General features: G+C 42.7%; 2 protein-coding genes and 3 non-coding genes across 5 annotated transcripts; 2 read left to right on the plus strand and 3 right to left on the minus strand.

The window, feature by feature from the left end:
* Positions 1 to 9,321: 9,321 nt before the first annotated feature.
* On the plus strand, positions 9,322 to 12,110 carry LOC124484765 (protein Ycf2-like). Its single transcript, XM_047045856.1, has 2 exons — positions 9,322 to 9,814; positions 10,733 to 12,110. The coding sequence occupies exon 2, from the start codon at positions 10,738 to 10,740 to the stop codon at positions 11,683 to 11,685; it is 948 nt and encodes a 315-aa protein (XP_046901812.1). The 5' UTR covers positions 9,322 to 9,814; positions 10,733 to 10,737; the 3' UTR covers positions 11,686 to 12,110.
* Positions 12,111 to 12,113: 3 nt separating this feature from the next.
* Positions 12,114 to 18,299, minus strand: LOC124484761 (ribosomal protein S6 kinase beta-2-like). Its single transcript, XM_047045850.1, has 16 exons — positions 18,087 to 18,299; positions 17,404 to 17,458; positions 17,128 to 17,165; positions 16,813 to 16,921; positions 16,662 to 16,730; positions 16,299 to 16,446; positions 15,965 to 16,022; positions 15,397 to 15,497; positions 15,143 to 15,233; positions 14,902 to 14,992; positions 14,688 to 14,795; positions 14,503 to 14,565; positions 14,337 to 14,414; positions 14,094 to 14,201; positions 13,805 to 13,917; positions 12,114 to 13,591 (listed from the first exon to the last, which is right to left on the minus strand). Exons 2-16 carry the CDS (start codon positions 17,455 to 17,457, stop codon positions 13,411 to 13,413), a joined length of 1,410 nt encoding a protein of 469 aa, XP_046901806.1. The 5' UTR covers position 17,458; positions 18,087 to 18,299; the 3' UTR covers positions 12,114 to 13,410.
* A 2,802-nt stretch (positions 18,300 to 21,101) lies between these two features.
* On the plus strand, positions 21,102 to 21,173 carry trnae-cuc. Its single transcript has one exon. It is a non-coding gene; the product is annotated as a tRNA-Glu (tRNA).
* Positions 21,174 to 21,655: 482 nt separating this feature from the next.
* Positions 21,656 to 21,728, minus strand: trnak-uuu. The gene has a single exon. It is a non-coding gene; the product is annotated as a tRNA-Lys (tRNA).
* A 470-nt stretch (positions 21,729 to 22,198) lies between these two features.
* On the minus strand, positions 22,199 to 22,271 carry trnat-ugu. Its single transcript has one exon. It is a non-coding gene; the product is annotated as a tRNA-Thr (tRNA).
* Between the last annotated feature and the right edge of the window lie 267 nt (positions 22,272 to 22,538).

Raw genomic sequence — 22,538 nt, forward strand, 5'->3', positions numbered from 1 at the left:
TCTAGATAATTATGTCTAATTCCATCTTGCTTCTAAAGATCAACAAAGGATGCAGAAAAAATAAGAATTTTCAGCATTACCAGCATTATTTGTGGGTACACAAATTGGATTACAACCCATTAGTTGCCCTTCAATCCACAGTTGTGGATTTTTTTTTTAGTTAGGGTCACAATTTTGTTGTTTTTAACATATTTTATCATAATAAAAAAGGTATGTTAAGTGAGTATGTAACATAGTATTTGAATGCTAAATGACTAAATGACTAAATGTAAATGACTAAATGAAAGCTGTTTAGATTTGGATGGTTTTGCTGTAATAAAAACTGACTGTTGAGTCAAATAGTGTTTCAATTATGCAGTTACCTCTTGAGTATAAAATAAAACTAATATCACATATCAACTAATACAAAGGTAAGGATCATTTGTGTTAGGAGCTGGCAGGTTGTCTTTATATTCTGTCTGTATTTTTTTTTAAGTCATATTTTTTTATAGTTTATTGTTGTGTATTGTGTGTAATTGTTGAAATATTCACAAATGAATTGAGTCAATATTAAGATGAGTCTGAAACATGACATTTTGAAAACTTGACATAAGGACTATAGGCTGTGTGAACATAACAACGTAACATGATACATAACACATACATTATCCATCAGCCGTTTGGTTATTTTGGGGGGGTTATATTATACCCTAAAATTTGTTTTGATGATTGGAGGCTTAGACAAATAAAATCTACATAAAAAAATAGTTTTACCGCTGCAAACCAATGTACGAAACTACGTAACTGCAAGTAGGCCTAACTGCAAGGATCCACGTGATCGTCAAGATGCAAAGACAAACGCAACGACCACAGCGAACGACAGGTGAAGTGGGACATTGTAAACGCAACCCTGCAAAGGAAACGACTGAGAGCAAAGCAATAGCCGAAGACAAAAGCAACGATCACAGCAAACGACAGGTGAAGTGGCACATCGTAAACGCAACATCGACTTATTTTTGGCACAATGGTACGCTGCAAAGGTCCGTGTACCTTGTGGCCATTGGTTTTTCTATTTTGCAACCCGTGTTGACAAACGCAAAATAGGGCCGTAATATTGTTTTGTCATTTTAGTAACTCAAACACACATTTAAGTATTACGGCTTGTTTTTGGTTGTTTTGTTTTTTTGGATATAATGAAATAACAATATAACACAAATGGTATAACGAGCCATTAATAGTTGTTTTGATTATTCCATATCCTTTATGCTAATATCAGCAAAAAATGAAAAATAGCCTCGTAATATCGTTTTGTCCATTTTGGATGTCAGAACCAGATTATGGGTAAAGGCTTGGTTTCCGTTGTTTTGTTTCATTTTGGAATTACGGAATATCCATATAACACAAACGGTATAACGAGCCATTTACTCATTTGTTTGACCGGTCGTATTATGCACACTGGCACAAGTGAAAGAGAGAGAGAGGCGGAGAGACGTGTAATGATTGGGGGTGTTATTACTATCGAACACCAGAGGGCAGCAACGACTAGCTAAAAAAAAAAAATGTCCCGTGATCTGTAGGCCTACAATCTTGAAGAATTACCAGCAGGTTCTTTAGTAAAAGACACACACCAAACTGGAGGCACATGTTGACCGAGTTTTCTAGTTGCTACTTAATTAATAAATCTTTGATGAACCCAAGTTTCTTTAAAATATATTAGAAACATTAAAAGACGGGGCTCCAGTGTGTGTTCAAACAAGGCCAAAAGTGTCAGACGGCAGCGGTTGAAAAAGATAATCATACCCTTGCAAGAAACACTCCACGCAATCATAGTGAGCAAGTTGAGGTCATGAGGGCTACCTTTGCATTTTACATAGACACACAACTGACAGAGGCACTGTTGTGGATACTGTTTTCAAAGTTCTGATCATATTCAATGTCCAAATTCAACTTCTTCAAAGTCCATAAACAACACGGAGCAGCAACAAGAGAGTTCCCAGGAAAATCAGATTTCATTTGTCTGTGCTACACCTTTTATATCCAACAAATTACACCCCTGAACTTTTAAAACAAATCTTTTGGCCTACTACATTTGTAAATAACCTATGAATTCTGCTCCAATTGGGCCTTGATGCAATGGTATGTCATATTTTCAGCTGTTTCTGCAACATTTTTGGGGACTTACCAGGGACCAAACCAGTTCCTCTATTCTGCCCTACTACATGTGTTTTCCAACACCAGTTGCAATCAACCCTGGGTTATAGCCCTTCACCATTGAATGCTGCCATTCATTCTTCACAGGTCACAGGCATCAAGTCAAAGTGAATAGTAACTGGTCCAACTCCATATCCAAGCCCATGGTATCTGTGGAGGAATACAGTCATCACACTTGTTAAATCCTCCCCACACAAGTCCAATGACTTTAATAACGTGTGTGTAGGCCCATGCTATAGCAGGTTGCAGACATACAACACAGATGAGAGTGAATTAGAGATAATGGTAATGGGAGGGTGTTGCACTTTTCTGCTTCTCTTTTTCTCCACTCACTTTACCTTCTCACGCTTTCCAATTGTTTAAGTCTCTATACTCTATTCTCTCTGTATCCTGCATAAAAGATGACTGTGTACTGTATATCAAAACAATCCGGCATATCAATCCATATATCTCTCCACACTGAGATCCCATCACCCTTTCCCAGCCCACTGCTGTTTTCAACTAACTTATATACTACAACAGCATAATACAATCCCTGAAATTCAGATATGGCTTTTTATTTTGGAGTGCCACCCCAAGATTTCAGTGGCCCCATCTGGCCACTCCTATAAAACATTTCTGGGGGTGCCACTGCTTCTGCCTGTTTATGCTTGCACTGCAATGAAGAAAACGATATGACAACAATAATGTTTAATGTAACTGGCCCCTCTAACAGCACCACTGACCCCAATGTAACTGCCCCCCCCCCATGGTCTAGAACCTCGCCTAGCTACTTTGCAAATCAAGACAAGAGCCTTTTCATAAGGCCCAGTGGTACACATGCTGTCTGAGGCTGTCAAATATCAGCACTCATGGAATGCCTCCTGTACAATTAAAGTAGGCCTACTTGGTTGGAACTAACTTAATATTTAAATTACGAACAAACAACAAGAAAAATTGTATGTAGACACGCCCCTCTAATTGCATTCATTCTCATTCCTGTGGCTACGGTGGTCTCAAGCTAGTATACTAACTTTAAGCACAGAAGTATAGGCTACTATACGAATCGTCACAAGCAGAACCGTAATTTCCTTTCTCAGGACATTTTAAAATGGTGTGTAACAGCGTTAATGCATTGATGTTGGCTAAACAAGTGTAGTGTTGTACATTGATGGAAAATGTTATGTTTTTTATTAATAAAAAGGGAAGATTTCCTCACTGATTGCCTCAATGCACTTCATTAAAACGTACAACAGAGCTGAAAGGTAATTTAGGTGGGGGGAGGGATGGTTGGGGAGGGTTTCTTGCACAGGTGTGATTGTCTTTTTCAACTGATACCATCGGGCACTTTTGGCCTTGTTTGAACACACACTGGAGCCCCGTCTTGTAATGTTTCTAATATATATTATAGAAACTTGGGTTCATCAAAGATTTATTAATTAAGTAGCAACTAGCAAACTCGGTCAACATGTGCTTCCAGTTTGGTGTGTGTCTTTTACTAAAGAACCTGCTGGTAATTCTTCAAGATTGTAGGCCTACAGATCACAGGACATTTTTTTTTTTTAGCTAGTCGTTGCTGCCCTCTGGTGTTCGATAGTAATAACACCCCCAATCATTACACGTCTCTCCCCCTCTCTCTCTCTTTCACTTGTGCCAGTGTGCATAATACGACCGGTCAAACAAATGAGTAAATGGCTCGTTATACCGTTTGTGTTATATGGATATTCCGTAATTCCAAAATGAAACAAAACAACGGAAACCAAGCCTTTCCCCTTAATCTCGTTTTGACATCGAAAATGAACAAATCGATATTACGAGGCTATTTTTTTGTTGTTGCAGATATTAGCATAAAGGATATGGAATAATCAAAACAACGATTAATGGCTCGTTATACCATTTGTGTTATATGGTTATTTCATTATTTTAAAAAAACCGAAACAACCAAAAACAAGCCGTAATACTTAAATGTGTGTTTGAGTTACTAAAATGACAAAACGATATTACGGCCCTATATTGCGTTTGTCAACACGGGTTGCAAACTAGAAAAACCAATGGCCACAAGGTACACGGACCTGCAAATCACAAGAACTGCTGTGAAGTAAATGACTTACTACAGGCTTCATCACTGGCAAGCCGGTAAAGGTTATTTTCCCTGCATTCGTCGACGGAGGCGTGGGCCACACCTCGCCGGGCCTTGTAGGGCTAGAGCCATAGACATATGGCTAGAGCTACCCAATGACACGAAGTGGGGCGGCAAACACACGGGCTATGCTTGCTATCTTGCTCATATGTGTCAGTTGCAGCTGTGTATAGCGTTCATTCAATCGCCTTTATAAAACTGAAATACAAAAATGACTCATAGAAGATATAAACGAATGATATTTGGTAAGCCTTACTTATATTCATGTTTTGTTAATGTAGTCTATTAGACAAATGTCGGAAATAAACTTAAACGTAAGCTTCAGGTGGAGTAATGTTTACTGCTGCTCAACCAGGGTTGATTGGCAGACTTGTCACACTGGCTATGTGTTGCAACCTACTTCGTCTCATAGTCAGAGGTAGTGATGTGTCGTTCGTGAACGATTCGTTCATTTTGAACGAATCCTTATAAGGACTCGGGAGTAACGAGTCCTCTCAACGAGTGATTCGTTCATTTCCCGACTCGGTCTTTCTACGAGTCTTTGGATCATTTTTCACGTGACCTGCATAGGCTCTGTAGCTAGAGGAAACGAACGATTCGTTCCTTTCCCGACTCGGTCTTTCTACGAGTCTTTGGATCATTTTTCACGTGACCGGCATAGGCTCTGTAGCTAGAGGAAACGAACGATTCGTTCCTTTCCCGACTCGGTCTTTCTACGAGTCTTTGGATCATTTTTCACGTGACCTGCATAGGCTCTGTAGCTAGAGGAAACGAATGATTAGTTCCTTCCCCGACTCGGTCTTTCTACGAGTCTTTGGATCCTTTTTTCACGTGACCCGCATTGTATTTTTTAGTAGAGGAAACAGTTTCCTTATTCCCTTTCGCGTGGCCGCTGTTTTAGTAAGACGTGAATGAATGATATTCGCTCAAGTCATCATACTGACTGGTTTTGTTATTTTCACTTTACATTTACACTTACAGTTTAGTGCAGTGTAATTGTTTGACGTGATAGTTAAATGCTAGTGTGATAATACATGACCAAATCATACAACCTCATGATACATTATTTTAATGCAGGAATTTATTTTGAAATAGTATTTGCTGGTGCACATGTCATGTACTAACCTACAGTGGACGTATAGGGGCTATACGTCCTTTGCAGTGGACGTATAGCCCCCACCCCCCCCCCCCCCCCCCCCCCCCCCCCCCCCCCCCCCTGAAATGAACAAATGACTCGAAAAAAGATTCGTTCATTTTACTGAACGAGATTCAAAGAACCGAATCAGCAAAAAGAACCGAACTTCCCATCACTAGTCAGAGGGTGCTTTCACACCAAATAGTCCGTTTGCTTGGTCCGAATCAGTGATGAGTTGCTACTTTGTTGCATTTTTCATTAGGTCCGGTTAGTGTTCACACAGTCCTGTTTTAAGCAAATCAACGTGTCGCTACCTCAGAATAATAAGATTAATAATTATTGCATTTACTTTGGTTTGTATACTCCAAACAACTCTCCACCTCTGTCTCTATAGGTCTGATGGTGCTGGCCTGTGTAGCTGTTTCACAGTCACAGTCTAAACAAACAATGATACGGCTAGAGGGAAACAATGTGACTCTAATCACTGGCATAACTGGACAACTAGAGAGTGGTGACCAGGTTCTCTGGATGTATGGACCCGTCTATCCAGAAATCAAGATACTTCAGGTCTACGTGGGAAAACCCAGAAAACCCTCTGCTGTACAGACTCCTGTGAAGTTCAGAGGCAGACTGCAGCTGGACGAACAGTCTGGTTCTCTCACCATCAGTAACCTCAGTGTTAATGACACTGGTGTTTATAAGCTTCAGGTCATCAACAGTCATCTTTCATCTTATACATTTAATGTCGACATATACGGTAAGGACCTGATGTGTTTATAAAACATGAATACAATTTAAGCATGTAAATTCTCTATCTAAATCAGTCAATGTACAATGAAATATTTTCGCTGTTGCATTTTTTAAATAGAGAATTGTTCAACTGATTTGAAGCAATCATATTGAATCTTACATTTTCAATGTCAGATATTCACTAAAATCTTGCTGTCACAATGTGATTTTCTATGTAAGAGTGATCCAATTTTAAAGTGACAAAGTACATAATATCTTGTGGTTTATGATTCATAAAAAATGTTCTTAACATCCTTGTCAGTATTAATGAAACATTAGAGCTCTGATTGTTGTCAATGGAAGTCTAAACTACTTTTCTCATTGTCTTCCAGCTCCCGTCTCCAAACCTGACCTGCGCAGCTCGTCCTTGACAAACAACCCCTGTGCTGTGGAGTGTTCTGTGGAGAACGGGAGAGATGTGACCCTGTCCTGGTACAGAGGAGAGGAGAGACTCAACCAGACCAGCAGTCCTGATCTCTCCACAAATCTGTCTCTCCCTCTGGAGATAAAGAACTAGGCTGGAGACACCTGCAGCTGTGTGGCTGAAAACCCTGTCAGCAACAAGACGGCTAACCTCATTAAGACAGAGCTGTGTGCAGGTATTTGTTCTGACAGTTATATTGCCACTTGACCACTAGATGAAGCCCGTAACCATATATGCATCAACTCTCCTTCACAGGAAACAGCCAAGTAATACTCCCTGCATTTGTTTGTGTGTTTCTATAGATTCTTCTACATCCCATAGCCCCACCCCAAGAAACAAGCTCTACATCCTGGTACCTTGTGTTACCTTATTTGGCCTTCTGGTTCTGGTAGTATTATACTGGAGTTACAGGACATCCACCACTGAGGTAGAGTATCGAGATAAGATATTCTGAAACCATGTTTCCTGTGGATGACACTGATGAATGCTGGAGGCTGCTTGCATTTTAGTGATCAACAGTCCACATTGTTGGTTGTGTCATACAGGGATCTTGTAATGGTGATGACGGAGGAGGAGTTTAATCATCTTTGTATGCCATGAATTGAAAGAAGCCACACCAGAAAGACAGATAACAGTTAATATATAAAGGAAGAGGCAGTGAGTAAGAGATGGAGGAGAGAGGGGGAGATTCTAGGACAGAGGGTGAGAGAGGAGTGAGAGAAAGCAGGTGTTTCAGTGACAAGGTTTAGTCATTGTCATGGTCCAACTGCTTAAAGCCTGTATCTACAGACGGAAGGTAGATTGTGGTACCTGTATGGTGGGAGCACAGCTCCTCAAGGCTGAGATTGGCTGAGTGGTTAGTGGCACTGTTGGCTGCCACATAGATGTAGCTGTTGTTCTCACCCTCCGCCACTAGAGAGAAACACACACACACTGAAGACATCTCTGAACATGGAAAGGAAAGTCATATGTATGCAAGTACAAACTGCTGGATGTGGCCTAAACTTTAGAAAGCCCCATACCACAGACCTCCCACACACTCACCAATAACAGTCAAGTTGAATTGGTGGGACGAGACTTTTCCGTTGATGACCTGCAGCTGGTAAAGCCCAGAGTCGGCACAAGATAGGTTCCGGATGGGTAGAGATCCGGTCCCCTTGTCCACCTGCAGCCTTCCCCTGAAACTCTGTGTATCGTTCTTCACCATCTGTCCTTCAATGATGTGAATCAGGACCACGTCGTGGGTCTCAAACTGATCCAGACCGGCCGACTGGAACGTCCACAGAAGCTGAACGTCTCTCGGTTCCTTGCTCATCTTGTTCAGTAGGGTGACTGTCTGACCCTCGCACACACTGACTGTGGTGACCTCAGCCCTCACGGCAGACTGCAGGTCTGGAACACACACCAACACGGCTGCTTAGTTTAACACAGACAGGCTGGGTTGGATGGGTCCAAGGGATTGTAGACTTGAGCGTTGAATTAAGGAGCTACGCATTTGAATCCCTGTGTAACTCAATAGTCTATTGTCAACCTAATTAGTGTGGTTGCAGCGTATACACAGACGCACCTTCAGTTGTCAGAGCGGTGAGGTGGTCAATGGAAAAAACGCCTGAAAGTGAGGGGGGGGGCCCTCGACCACACAGGAAGAGTTCCACTGAGGTGTCTACATGACAGGATGTCCTCTACCTTACTCTTAGGGTACCAGAGAAAACGCTTAAAAGGCTACATAGGAACACATAACTAAGGGGTGGCTTACCGGAGAAATATGCGCAACAGGTAGGTTAAGGCCAAACAACAAGGTCCTGGGTTTGAATCCAGACCAGTTTCTGCCAACTCTAACGCAAGGTGGTTTCAATCACAAAAGGTATATGATATATATATTTTTGTTTGCACAATTTTAAATCCTTTCCCTTGCTGTTGATATACTGGTAACAAATGTAGAACCAAGAATATAGCCACAATACACTCAAAACAATGGAGGAACCGAGTACGTATCCATGGTCGGCTAAAAACAAAAGGCTCAAGCCGTTTGCTACACAACTAACAACTAAATAAAAGCTCCCAATCACATCAAAGAACAAATTTATTATTTTCTTTTTTTTACCCAGCCAAGTTCTCGTTGGCCATAATACCTTGCCTGTCTCTGGCCACGGAAATTTGGTGAACCACTGCTCTAGCCTATCTGCTCCAGCCTAAGAAGCACGAAACATAAATTAGATCTTTTCAGTTTTTAATGTCCTAACCAATGAATAAATACTTCAGAAGAATTCTGAACCGTAAGTCCAGGTAGACTTACCTGTGACCAGCCAGAGAATGATCAGGATCATGTTGAGGAGTGACATCCTCTCCCCACTCAGTGGAGCAGACCAGCTGGGTTACAAGTCTGGAAACTACCTAACTTGGCTGACTGGCAGAGAGGGAATCATATTATAAATGCTCTTTATCTGTCTATCTGCCTCTGTCAGTCTGTCCCCCAGTGGTCTATATTATCCCTATAAGGAGTGACGTCATCTATGAAAATGCACCTATTGGTGGTCTCTGCCTGTCAATCAATGGTGTCTGCCTTCCCCAATTAATACTAGGCCACGCCCCTGCATCAATGAGAGTATCAGATCCTGTAGATCAAATCTTGCCATTTAGCAGTGAAAGTGATAATTAAGACAGGAACAGACCATGTAGGCATCGACAGTTGTAGAATAGGCTTTGCAATCTGGGTAGTGACTCACAAACAACTGATGAATGAGATTACAATACACCAAGTAACATGCAGCCATTAATAATAAACCAATTCTAAGCTAGAGAATAAAAAATACTTCTTCAGTAGCCCCCCAGACCCATGGATGTTTGTGTTTGTTGTGTCTCTCTAACATAACAGGTATGTAAATGACACCACCTCTCTAAGAACAGTTCAACAGTTCTCTAAAACACAACAAGGAGATTCAACATTCCATAGAGAGATGTCTCTTCTCTTTGTCTCCCTCCCCCCTCTTTCTTCTCTCACTTCTTAGTCACACCCACCGTTTCCTCTGTTTTTTCTCTCTTCTCTTCTTTTCTCTCCACATCCACCTGTACAGTCGCTTCTATCCCTTCATCTCCAACCTCGACAACTGTATTCTATATATTTCCAAACATTTCCAGCCTGATCCACACTCAACAGGTGAGTTTCAACCGTACTGATTTTCCCTGATCTGTATTTAATGATGATGGAGGGTGATTGTATATCTGCCAGCTTCAAGGATTTTATATCTGTGGTTTCCCGCTTATTCTGACCTATTTCTTCTTCATGTGTCTTATGCTCCTTCAGCCTCTCCTCTATTCTCTCCATTATGCTTTTTTCCATCCGATCATCTACTGTCCATCCATCAATCTCTCCTTCCACTCCTACATGTGCACATGTCCCCACACTTGAAAAAAGCTCCTTATATTTTTATCTATTGCAACCACTGTCTCTCTCACTCAAAATGTTTAGCTTTATGATTTCCGTACCGCCATGCGATTAGCAAATATACATTTTTAACAAGCTTCGTGAAGTGGGGTTTGGAGGGAGATTCATGAGCAATCATGTATAACATTCAACTGTATCATAAACTTGATATCATGTGTGGGCGCGTGAGCCCCACCATGCCTCTGTGCTGCAGCAAGCTTTTACCATTTCCTGTTGGTAATTTACTGCTCTTCAGATGTGCACCACTTCCTGTGTGTGTGCATGTCAATCCTTTCAGTCGCATTATCCCTCTTTTGTTTCACCACACAAAGCATTACTATCTGAATCTTGTATGACTCTGATTCATTCTCATTCTGATTAAGAATCCGAATCCAGAACTGCTCTCATTCTCCCTTATGAATCTGATTGTCGGCTATGTTCACATCACTGACTCATCTCCACTGTGTTTCACAAAGAATCTTCATACCCAGTTTTCCACTTACCAGAAAATATTACAAGACGGCAGCCAAATAAATAAATGTTTGGAACTTTTGTGTTATGAAAGGTCAGGTTACGCAAGACCACAAGGGAACTGTAGAACTAACGGTGTTCACCTCATCATAACATAACCATGTTTGTTTTATGTTTCAGTACCAATGAAGACTCCGGATGCTGCCTTTCTGAGCGCGCTCATTCCGACGCTGCTGATCCTCCTCCACGTTGCTACGGCAGCAACTGACAACCCTTCCCAGAGCACACCCCTCATGACACGAGCAAACTTCACCTCAACAGAGACAACGATAAAAGCTGTTGAATCCGGCAACCCGGAAAGTAGTAGGAATTCCACAACCGAGGTTCCGCCCCTGCAAGGAAACGGTTCATCTACCACTCCGTCTGCCGACAACGTGACTCTGTCGACATCAGCCAGCTCGTCTCTCTTGCTGGTACAACCAACAACCCCAGGCAGCACAGCTTTTCCAGTCACCAAAGCCAAGACCCCCGCCATCCCTTCTTCTACATCTTCGTCCGTTTCGCAGGCGGGGAGCACAGGAGCGCTCGACGGAGGTTCCATCACGATAGTGCTGCTGGTCGTCATTGTGCTGCTCATCCTGATCCTCGTGGCAGCGTTCAAGTGGGCCTCCCGCCCCTCAAACCAGGACAGCCCCGCCTCCCATCTGATATTGGGCTTTGGGGAGAGGGTGAGGGGTGTGGTTAGAACCTTGGAGGATAGGCTAGGGTTCCGTCTGTGGCCAGGGGGTAGGGAAGAGAGGGAGGGCGACGAGGAAGAGGGGAAAATGTTAGAAGTGGTGGTTGGTGTTGAAGGAGAGGGAGGGGAGCAGAAAGATGAGGAAGAGGAGGATGGGGAAGACTCTTCTGATGAGAACTCCAGCATGGAGGGAGACCACCTGAGACAGACAGCACAGAGCGGAGAGAAGGAAGAAGAGAAAAGAGAAGAGAAGAGCAAAAGTGAGGAAGGTCAGGGAGAAGAGAAAGGAGGAAGAGACGGAGAGAGGGGAGGAGGCGAAGAGGCGATAGCATTAGTAGGTCCGGAATGGGAGAAAAGCGAGGGGGAGGTAGAAGAGAGTGATGTCACTATACTCTAATTGACAGAGTGATAAGGATAGGTCAGAAGGAGAGAGGAAGGGCAGCTACAGATAAGTGTGAAGATAAGGTCTCTCTTTCTGACCCTTTTCACACTACCATACTGAGCAATCCACCCTGGTCTGCTTACTCATTCACAGATTAAACCTCAGTCATGACAGACTTGAATAGGTTTCGTACAGGGTTCTATAAGAAAGTTTTCTGTTTAATCATGTAAATAAAATACTGTGTGTGATTTTCAGATACTAGACCAGTCCAGGCCAGCTCAGTTCAATAGTGTGAATTTGACAAAACTATGTTCATCTTTTTAATGATATGGTCCTAATGGATTAACAGAACATGTTACAATAAACTGACTTTTGTATGACTTGTGATATTATTGGTTTTTCAAATACATGTGAAAACAAAAATAAACAAAAGAATAAAAGGATTTGGTAAACCTCATGTTTGGTTTTATTCATTCGAATTCTACAACGCCATCATCTCCTCCTCCAAACCTCCCAACAATCCAAAAAGAAAATAATATCTTCAAACATCCTACTTTGATCAACAACATAACAGTCCAGTAAATAATATTATTTAAATTAAATAATATACATTAGTAATATCACTCCCCCTCTATCCCATTATAACTTCCTTGGTATATGGATCCGGTTCCAGTTTACACTGGAAATAATCATAGATTAGGAAGATCTCGTTGTGAACCATGTGTAATCTGAGGGGAAGAGGTCTGTTCAAGGTTCGGTTCACACAGCAGTAAGACAGGTTGGTGTATGGTACATAAGCAGCCATAGAGATAAACACAGAGGTTCATAGACATGCAGTCTCCCTTGAGAACAGTGAGGGCATGAGGACAATAACTGTCCAGAGATATAGTTCAAATCCTGGTCTGGACTCAACTTAAGTATGTCAAATACATTTATGGTGGATGTTTTTGGTTGAAGAACCCAGCGAACAGAATTACTACCTAAAGTGAGGAACAATCTAATTGTCTCATAGGAGCATTCTATTTCATAAATGTTGTCATGGACACCTGTTCTAGAACCTGGTGTCTGGTGCCTGAGGTACAGATCTGATTTGATTGGCTTACAGCAGCTCCACAAGCTAATGTATAAATGCATTTGTTTTGGTAACGAAAATACACATTTTTCTCTCTTTTGTACATGATTATCTTTTCTCTTTTTCTATGAACATTTGAATGAATAAATGTATTGATATTTCAGAATTCCAGCAGTTATCACAGCTATCCTATGATAGGTGGTAGTCTGACACTGATAAAGCATGTCAAAAACTTTGGCAGTAGTTTCCCATTGAGAGAAACGTGAAAAAAACTACGATTGGCTGGGTCCCAAAACCAATGACTTGCAACCTCCTCCCCTCAATCCTAACCTTAAGGGAAAGTGCCCATATGCCCTTCTGACTGAGGATAGTTAAGAATAAGGGCACAGACAGGATGCAAGTTCGTAATATTGGTACACAGCCATGAACAGAAGTGTGTTCGGAGGAGGTGAAATGCTGACATTCACAGAGCAGGAAGATGGAACCATGAGGACTAGAACACACATGTTGCCATGACGTCCGTGTTCCGCACAGGGGAGATCCACCTTGTGGAGCGTTCTAGAAGGTTTGCACCATTCTAAGCAGCCCCAGGGTTCTAGAGCTGCTCCCCACAGGGTAAGCCTTTCACCCTCTGAGAGGGGAAACATTCTCACCTCATCTCCTCCTGCTTATCTCCCATTTCCTTTCTGCTTCTTGTTCCGTCCGGGCGTTCTGATTGGTTGGGTGACACCGTTGTCGGTGGGCTGGGAAGTGTTAAGGGAAGGAGCCGGTTTGGAGGTGGCTGACAGAAGCTCTGCCTCTCCTTCTCCTGCAGACTTGAAGGGTTCAGCCAGAGAGAACTTAAGAGGACTGACAGACAGAGAGAGAGAGAGAGAGAGAGAGAGAGAGACAGAGAGAGAGCAAGAGAGAGAGAGAGCAGAGAGAGAGAGAGAGAGAGAGAGAGAGAGAGAGAGAGAGAGAGAGAGAGAGAGAGAGAAACAGAAAGCAAGAGGAGAGTGTGATTAAGGATATGGATAGACAGGCCGCCAGTGGGGCTAGTATGATCATGTGTGTGTGTGTTACCTGATGGGCGTGCGTGGGCTGCTGTTGTGTCTGCGTACAGGGCGGGTCCGGGGTTCGAAGGAGAAGCCCTCCTTCAGACTCTCCAGCACAGAGGGAGCCACGTAGGTAAAACCCTATAGTGAAGGAGCGAAATGAGTGACGGAGGGCAGGGAGGGAGGGAGAACCTAGCGTAGTGACCGAGTTAGGAGTAAAGACAGCATGATATCCGAGGAGAACAGACTGGAAGAATGAAGGGGGGTGAGGCCTCGAAGGACAAGAGATGAAGGGGGGAAATGAAGGACGGTCTCACAGCAAAGGCGTGGTCGTGACTGTGGCTGAGGGACGTGTCATCTGGGCTGTCAACCGGGGTCTGGCGGGTGAAACGGGTGTCGAACTGACTGACGTCTTCATCTGACTGCTGCGGGGGGGCGGGCGGGAGGGGGATAGGGAAGGAGGGAATGATGGGAATAAGAAATTAAAGATATGGCTAACTTAGTTTTGTATAGCCAGGAACATGGAAAAAAAATAACAAAATAATAATAATTGAAGTTACCAGTGATGGCTTGTATGGTGGCTCTACTCTCTTGTTGAGCAGGTCATCCCAGTTGATGTGTCTGAAGAAGGGATGTTTCTATAAAAGACACAGGGACAACATTAGGCTTTGGACTTCTACATATGATTGTAGTGTGTGGTGTGTGTGTGCACTGTGTGCGTGTCACCTGTATGTCTGCACAGTCAGCTTTGCTTGAGCCTAGTCTCTGGCCTGGGCCCTTCTTGAGCAGCTAGGGAATGAGGGAAAGAGAAATAGAGCGATGGAGAAAAAGAAGGGTTTCATTCTGTGTTGTCTTCATCCCTAACAGTCTTGCTCCAGACACTGAACAGTTGTAAGGGTTTACTTTATCACCTTCTTGATCATGTCTCTCGCATCCAATGTGAGATAGGGAGGCAGGTTGATTTTACACTTGAGAATTTTATCTATGGTCCTCTTCCTGTTCTCTGCTGTGAATGGAGGCTGGGAAAACATCAATCGGAAGAAGGGATATAGAGGAATGGATGATAGACAACAGAAGTATGGAAGATAAGAAGATTCTTTTTTTAAGTATCTCCCTCCCCCTCACCGAGCCGGTCATCATGTCGTACATCAGAGCTCCCAGACTCCACCAGTCCACCGCTCGGTTGTGACCTGAACGAGTCAGGATCTCTGGAGCCCTGAGGGAAAAACAGACAGAAATAATTCACTGGAGGAGAAAAGAGAGAAAATATGCACGAAGCGAGACGTAAAAAACACAGGGCCGACAAGCGGAAAAAAGTGTGATGGGGGAAACAGGTGATATGGACACGGGGTGGTGCCAGACTCACATGTACTCTATGGTGCCACAAAAGGTGTGAGTGACAGCGCCGTCGTGGATGGACTCCTTACACAGACCAAAGTCTGTCAACTTAATATGTCCTGAATGAGAGAAGACAGGTACAGTTAAGTATGAGCCTAATTACAACATATCACACCTTAATACATTCCACATAAAGACACACACACTCACTCAGACACACCCAGATGGACACACCCAGATGGACACACCCAGATGGACACACCCAGACACGTTCATACAGACCTTCGTGGTTGAGCATGATGTTCTCAGGTTTTAAGTCTCGGTAGATGATGCCATTCGAGTGCAGGTGTCCCAGAGCCAGGGTAATCTCGCCCAGGTAGAAACTGAACACACACACACACGGTAAGGTATGCTTTCGACATAGATAAAACGTATCTCAATATGAAATCCTGGACCAGTGTTTGGAAAGACAAGGGAGAGCTTCAGGATTTCTGAAGGACCAGGTGTGGGACCTACCAGGTGTGGGACACCAGGTGTGGGACCTACCAGGTGTGGGACCTACCAGGTGTGGGACCTACCAGGTGTGGGACCTACCAGGTGTGGGACACCAGGTGTGGGACCTACCAGGTGTGGGACACCAGGTGTGGGACCTACCAGGTGTGGGACACCAGGTGTGGGACACCAGGTGTGGGACCTACCAGGTGTGGGACCTACCAGGTGTGGGACCTACCAGGTGTGGGACCTACCAGGTGTGGGACACCAGGTGTGGGACCTACCAGGTGTGGGACACCAGGTGTGGGACCTACCAGGTGTGGGACACCAGGTGTGGGACACCAGGTGTGGGACCTACCAGGCTGTGTCCTCCATGAAGATGCCCTCCTTCTCCAGCTGCATGAACAATTCCCCACCTGCGAGAGGCAGGACAAGAGGAGTTTAAATTAATTAGGGGGGGGGCACAACAAAAGCGTGTAGAGGAAACACATAAAACACACTCCAAACCAGACACAGAACTCCTGTAGCCCACGTTTATAATATCCTTCCCTCTGTCTCCACTCAGGTCCCCCCAGGGTGTTCCAGTTTGCTTCATGTTAGCATTTTGACCTAACCTCCCCTGCCCTCATCCTTGCTTCCAACCCCTCTAAAGCTACCTCCTCTCCATCCATCAACGCCCCACCCCCACCTACCGATCAGACACTCCAGTATGAGGTAGAGCTTGCCCCCGGTCTGGAAGGCGTACAGTAAGTCCACTATGAAGGGGTGCCGCACGGTCTCCAGGATCTCTCGCTCAGCACGTGTGTGGGCTGTGTCTTTGGCGTTACAGACTATCTTAGCCTGATAGGGAGAGGAAGGAGGGAGAGGAGGCAATAAAGAAGAGGGAGAGAGGGAGAGAGAGAGAGAGGGGGGGGGGGGGAGGCAAAAGAGCAGGCCTGAGAGAAAGAGACTGACAAAATAGACTTAAGGCACAGATGAGTATTTGAATATAGATATCACGTTCAGCTGAGGAAGATGATAGATTGATAGAAGATGAGGTGACGAATCTATGGTACCTTTTTCAGGACCTTCATGGCAAATATTTTCCCAGTTTGAGGACCCTGAACTTTCCTCACCTGGAAGACCTGGATGTGGAAAAACAAATGTAAAGATGATTTGACTGCCATGGAAACACACTGCCATAAATGCCCACGCGTACGCACACACCTTGCCATAGCCTCCCTTTCCCAGTACAGTGAGCAGCTCAAAGCAGTCAGGCCCGACTCTCTCGTTGTCTCTGTTTACACTGATCAGCTCCACCTCCTCTGTACGACTTCTGAGATGAGGAGACCCAGAGGAGAATAAAAATATGGACAAAAAGGGGATAGAGTAAGGAAGGAGAACAAAAAAAGAGGAGGGGGGGGGGGTTATAGATGGTGGATCGGAAGAGAGAGAGGATAGTATCATCAGTTTATGTCACCAGCCACAGCAAAGATTATTAAAACTATGGCAATTTATAAAGAGTCAGTAGGTTTATCTTACTGGTCCGTTTCAGTCACAGTGAAGTCACACACCTCATCCTATGGACAGTTAGAACATTTGATTATTGTTTTTGCCAGAAGTACACATTATATGACATGAAAACATTTATATCCCATGATTATGGTATTACATAGTTGGGTATAAGTTAAATATTACGGAAGCAACGTGGACATAAAAGTAGGAACTCTTGTGAGGAAATAAAATCCTCCTGTTTGAGGTGCGAGGTTTACTGTAAATAAATACTGATCACCAAGTTGGCCGTTGCCCACACCCTACCTCTGCATCGCTCAGGTCCTCAGATTCAATATCAATATCGAAGACCCCGGCCATCCTGCGAAAATAATTCAGTCAGATAACTAGAATTATATATAGATTTGGCTGATAATGTCTGGAAACTTTATTTTGCTTGCAAGATAGCATGGCCTTAGTTATGCGGGTGTCGCTATCTTAGCTAGCACAACAAGTACCTGTCAAATACCGGGCCAGGCATAACTTGCTAAACCACGCCTGGCTCCTGGGCTAGGCAGTCCAATTTGAGATTCAAAATTACTTATAGCAAATGTGTTCCAAAAACTAACTTGCTAACCCGATTTAATAAAGAGCTTTAATAATCATCTGTCTAGTCTGTGTATGTAGCTACCTACAAAATATAGCTTGTTTGCTAGCTAGCTAGCTAGCTACATGCCTGACCTGTCTCACTTCACTGCTGTGCAAGAATGGCCATAGCCGTTTAACTTGCTGCTAAATATGTGGCTAGCTAGCTAGTTTAATAGATATTGTGGTTAAAGTTTCAGTGAAGACAAGTTTAAACAAAATTGTTTCAATTTTCTTCCGAGATGGTCCATGATCACGGCTGTCAACCGCTGACAGCTGGTTTGACAGCTAACGTTAGTGCTACTTGACAGCTAGCCTATACCACGCTGGGTAAATACTAGCTAGCTAATTTAAGGTGAACATACCTTTATTCGTAACCCGAAATGACGTATGGAAATCCCTCGGTGTGATCCAACCTTCAGAGTACGATTTAAAGTTAGAACTGATTTAGAATCACCTTGCTGTCAACAATTTCAGCGGTGTCCTGTTGTCCAGTCTAAACTAGAATCGGTGCCGTCTTGAGGTTGACTTGTTTATCTCTAATCTCGCTAAGCATGCGAGACCGAAACCTTTAGCCTCCTACGTCATCAGCCAAGTCAGCGCAATGAAGGGCGAATGTCAAACGGAGTCTGTCAACTTCTCTTTGAGGAATCGAAAGAAAAAAAAATCGATGTATTCTTCTAGAGTTAATCCAAAAATCTTTTTTTTTGTCGTAAACAAGAGGTCCATGTAGAGACCAAACCGCAAACATCAGCACACATTTTCTTTGAAAGGAGAGTTCATCCTTTGTTTTTTTTCTTTTGTGACTTATATTTCTTTGTTAAAAGAGATCTAGGTCAGACCAGGTAGTTTCAGGTTTGAAGGAAGTGGAGGTGTGAAAGTATAGGCATATCTAATGTGTTTGTCTGTGCACAGTGACATTTCCTGTCCGTGTAAAGACCAGAGACACCAACACATAAATGTCTAAGTGTAAGATACAATTGTTACTATTGTTACTTTTGTTGTTTGTCTGTGTGTAGGGGAGATTATATAACAGAGTCCCAGGAAAGTTACTTTTAGAATGGGACTGTGTGTTTATGTTTACGCGTGCATGTACAAGTTATTGTGTGTGTATGTGTGTATGTTTCTAACATGGTTTCACATTAAACAAAAGGAGGGGCATTTGAGAAAAACAGTGGGTTCTGGGGAGAACAGGAAGTTGGTCTTCACATTATTCTAAACGCCTAAAACAACAACGGTTTAGACAATTTCACTCAACACGGAGATGCACGTTCTTTGGTTTTTCTGGATCATTAGTGAGTAAATCTAATCGCAAGTAGAATCATTTGAATAAAAAAAAACTCTTCCTTAAATTACATAGAATTAAAAGCATTTTTGTCCTCTTATACAGGGGTCTGCCTCATGCCCATCACGTTTCTGCCATTGGCCGAAGCTCAGACTGACGTCTTGGAAATTCAACTCAATGATTCAGCCATCTTAGGTTTTCATCTTATTTTCTACCCATCTAGTTCTTAAAATGTCAACTTTTCAGTCCTACATTTGCTTGGCTTTGCCAAACTTGTCCTAACAAATGTTTGGCAAACATTTCTCAACCCTCTGCCTTACTCTCCTCCAGTGTGTGAGATCTCGTACCACTCTGAGACCACTTGGCTGAAACAACGTCTTGACGGACCAACACTGATTCTGATCCAGTCTATCCTCGACGATGGTAGGATCTCCCATCGCCACCGGGCAGGCGCCCGGCTCCAGACACAGATCATGGGCCAGTCTCTGGCGTTGAATATCAGCTTCCTGGAGGAATCAGACTTGGGTCTGTACTACTGCATGGGGATGGAGAACAAGATATTGAAAGTTGGGAGAGGAAAGAGGCTGAAGGGTAGGTGATGATGGGTGGATGTCTAAGGGTGTGTGTGGTGGGTCATGTTCAAATTCTTGAAATGCATTATGACATGACCTATTGTTTTACACGTGCACTTCAACATTACGTATTGGGAGATTATATTTGATTACACAATGATATTTAAAATCATTTTCATAGCAATTTTTGTGTCAATTATCAAATAGGATATCTGTAAAATTATTATTATGATCATTGATGACGATAATGATCATTGAAATACAAATTCATTGTGATGAATCCGTGTTCTCTGGCCTGCCATTAGTTACCTCCAGGGGCCAGACACAGATGGAAGGTAAGGAGACCCACCTCATGTCTCAACTCTACTCCCCCCCCACACACATATACCCGCCCCCCCCCTTGTGTCTCAACCCTAACCCCCCCGCCATGCCCCCCTCATCTCAATCCCCCCCCTCACCCCACCCCCTTTCACTCCCCCCCAAACGGAAAATGGATGCACTTATTTTTACCAAACATGTTCACTTATATTTTCTCTATTTCCACCTATCTATTTCCTGTCTATCTTACATCAGTGCTTAGTCTGCTCTGTGCTTACTCAACTGTTGCTTTTGGTACAGAGCTGTAATTAATTAATTAATCAATTGTAACTTTTAGTGTCTTCCACAGATGTCCCAGGCACAGAAGGACTGGCCTTTTCCCACCTATATGCAGCCTTGGTGGGGGTTGGGGTGGTGGGGATGGTCCTGGCAGTTGTCATCACACACCTGAGGACAAAGAGTATGTAGTTATCTGAGCCACCCTCCTCCCACCATCTATCACACACACTGGATGTATTTCATTCTTCTTGTGTTTCGTTGTTTAAAGACACTGTTTATGCATTGCATGGAATGTTTGCCAGCAGTTAGTTTAATTACTTACGTATATTAATTACTTAATCAAATAAATAAGCACAATCTTATACGGAGTGAATCTTGATTGTTGGCTTAGAATAGGTATGGTTGGACTAATCGAAAATAACTTTTGTTTTAAATCTAATTGGGAAGTAATTGTTTATCTAAATTATGTAATTGTAATAGTCAATAGGCTTGGCCCATATATTATGTTGTGTGTTTTTGCAAACTTCAAATTTAAATGTGATTTATGTTTTTAATAAATGTTTTGTATCTGCTTTGTAGATCACCTTGTTTGAACGGAATGGTGAAGGAATGAACTAGCACGTTAAAGCGCTATGATATAATTTGTGTATCTTTATATTTTATTTTATTGTACATTTTATTTAATTCTAATTCCACTTAGTACTCCTAGTTTATGTACCCTTACTATATATAGTCCACAAATATACATTTTAGATTCCTATATGTTTATTGAATGCACCTTCCTGCCAAAGCAAATTCCTTGTCGGTGCAAACTTACATGGCGAATAAGTCCCATTCTGATTCTGATTCAGATTTGTCTAAGTAAAATAGTCTTTCATCTTTTACAACAACGATATATACAATTAGAACAACGCTGTTTACAGGTTTCCCTGGTGGTCTAGTGGTTAGGATTCGGCGCTCTCACCGCCGCGGCCCGGGTTCGATTCCCGGTCAGGGAACACTGTTTTTATTGAAGAATTAAGTGTGCGTATAACTAATTGTTTGTGTCAATCTTTTTCACCGATAAAAAAGCATCTACACGGGCCCGGCTAGCTCAGTCGGTAGATCATGAGACTCTTAATCTCAGGGTCGTGGGTTCGAGGCTCACGTTGGGCGTTGACATTTTAAGACGCCTCCCAGTCAATTTCGTTTTGTGCTCAGATTTGCTGACACCCAAGAGTCCCGACCCTGAATGATATTCACAGTTTCAATTTATTTCTACGTAGTGTTATAACTTTCAGAAACAGGTCAAGTTTACTTGTTTTGATAAACATGTAAAATAGCCCTTGGACCATTATATTGAACTAATTTAGTTAAAATACGAATTTATAATAAAGTGGAAAAGTTCGATCGAACTGGGTTACAGTTTGGAAGAAAATCGTTCTTGAGGGTACATTAAGAAGGCTTGGGAGTTGTGGCAGGGGCGAAAACAAAATACTACCGCCCGAACAGGGACTTGAACCCTGGACCCTCAGATTAAAAGTCTGATGCTCTACCGACTGAGCTATCCGGGCTCTGACATAGATCGGTTTGCATAGAGAGAAAAAAGATAGAAAATTTAAAATACAAATGCGCAAACAAAAGATTTAGGGTAGGCCTTCCTACTGTGAATGAAGTAAATGCCCAGACACGAATTGCATGAAAGTGATTCAATAAAAAATCACATTACATCATTGGCTATATTATTGTTTAAGGACATTTCTGTCGAGTGGTTCAGTTTTGGATGTAAGCTATTCTTTATAAATTGTTTAGCTATAATATTTGAATAAGCTTTCAAAATTGTAATTCAACTATCAACCAACTAAAAGTTAAACTAACGGATATCTTTAATGACTTGCAGCTTTAAGGGGACTGCACTACATAACATTTACATTAGACTTGTAAATGCGGGGAAGCTGTGTGTCACCGAATCAACTAACCAACATCGTAATGGAATCCGGGGACTGGGCTTCGTTATTTTTGGTAATAAATGAAAAAGACTGAAAGGCCCCAGCGAGATTTGAACTCGCGACCCCTGGTTTACAAGACCAGTGCTCTAACCCCTGAGCTATGGAGCCGTATTCTGCTCCAATATGTGCCCATTGATTCATGAAGATTACACAGAATTACACAACATTATGACATTACAAAACATTACTCGTAGTTTTAGCTGTCGTAAAAGATGATTGATGAGCAATTACTTTATGACAGTGACATACGGCAATTCTTCCAGATGAACACGTTCAACTGAGAACCAGGACGAGCGTTTCAATTTGGCAATCAAAATAATTTCTGAACTCCTTCGTCTATTACATTATTTAGATAGATGTATAACAGTGTTTGAC

Source organism: Hypomesus transpacificus, chromosome 22 (assembly GCF_021917145.1).
Source record: "Hypomesus transpacificus isolate Combined female chromosome 22, fHypTra1, whole genome shotgun sequence".
Classification (NCBI taxonomy): Eukaryota; Metazoa; Chordata; class Actinopteri; order Osmeriformes; family Osmeridae; genus Hypomesus; species Hypomesus transpacificus.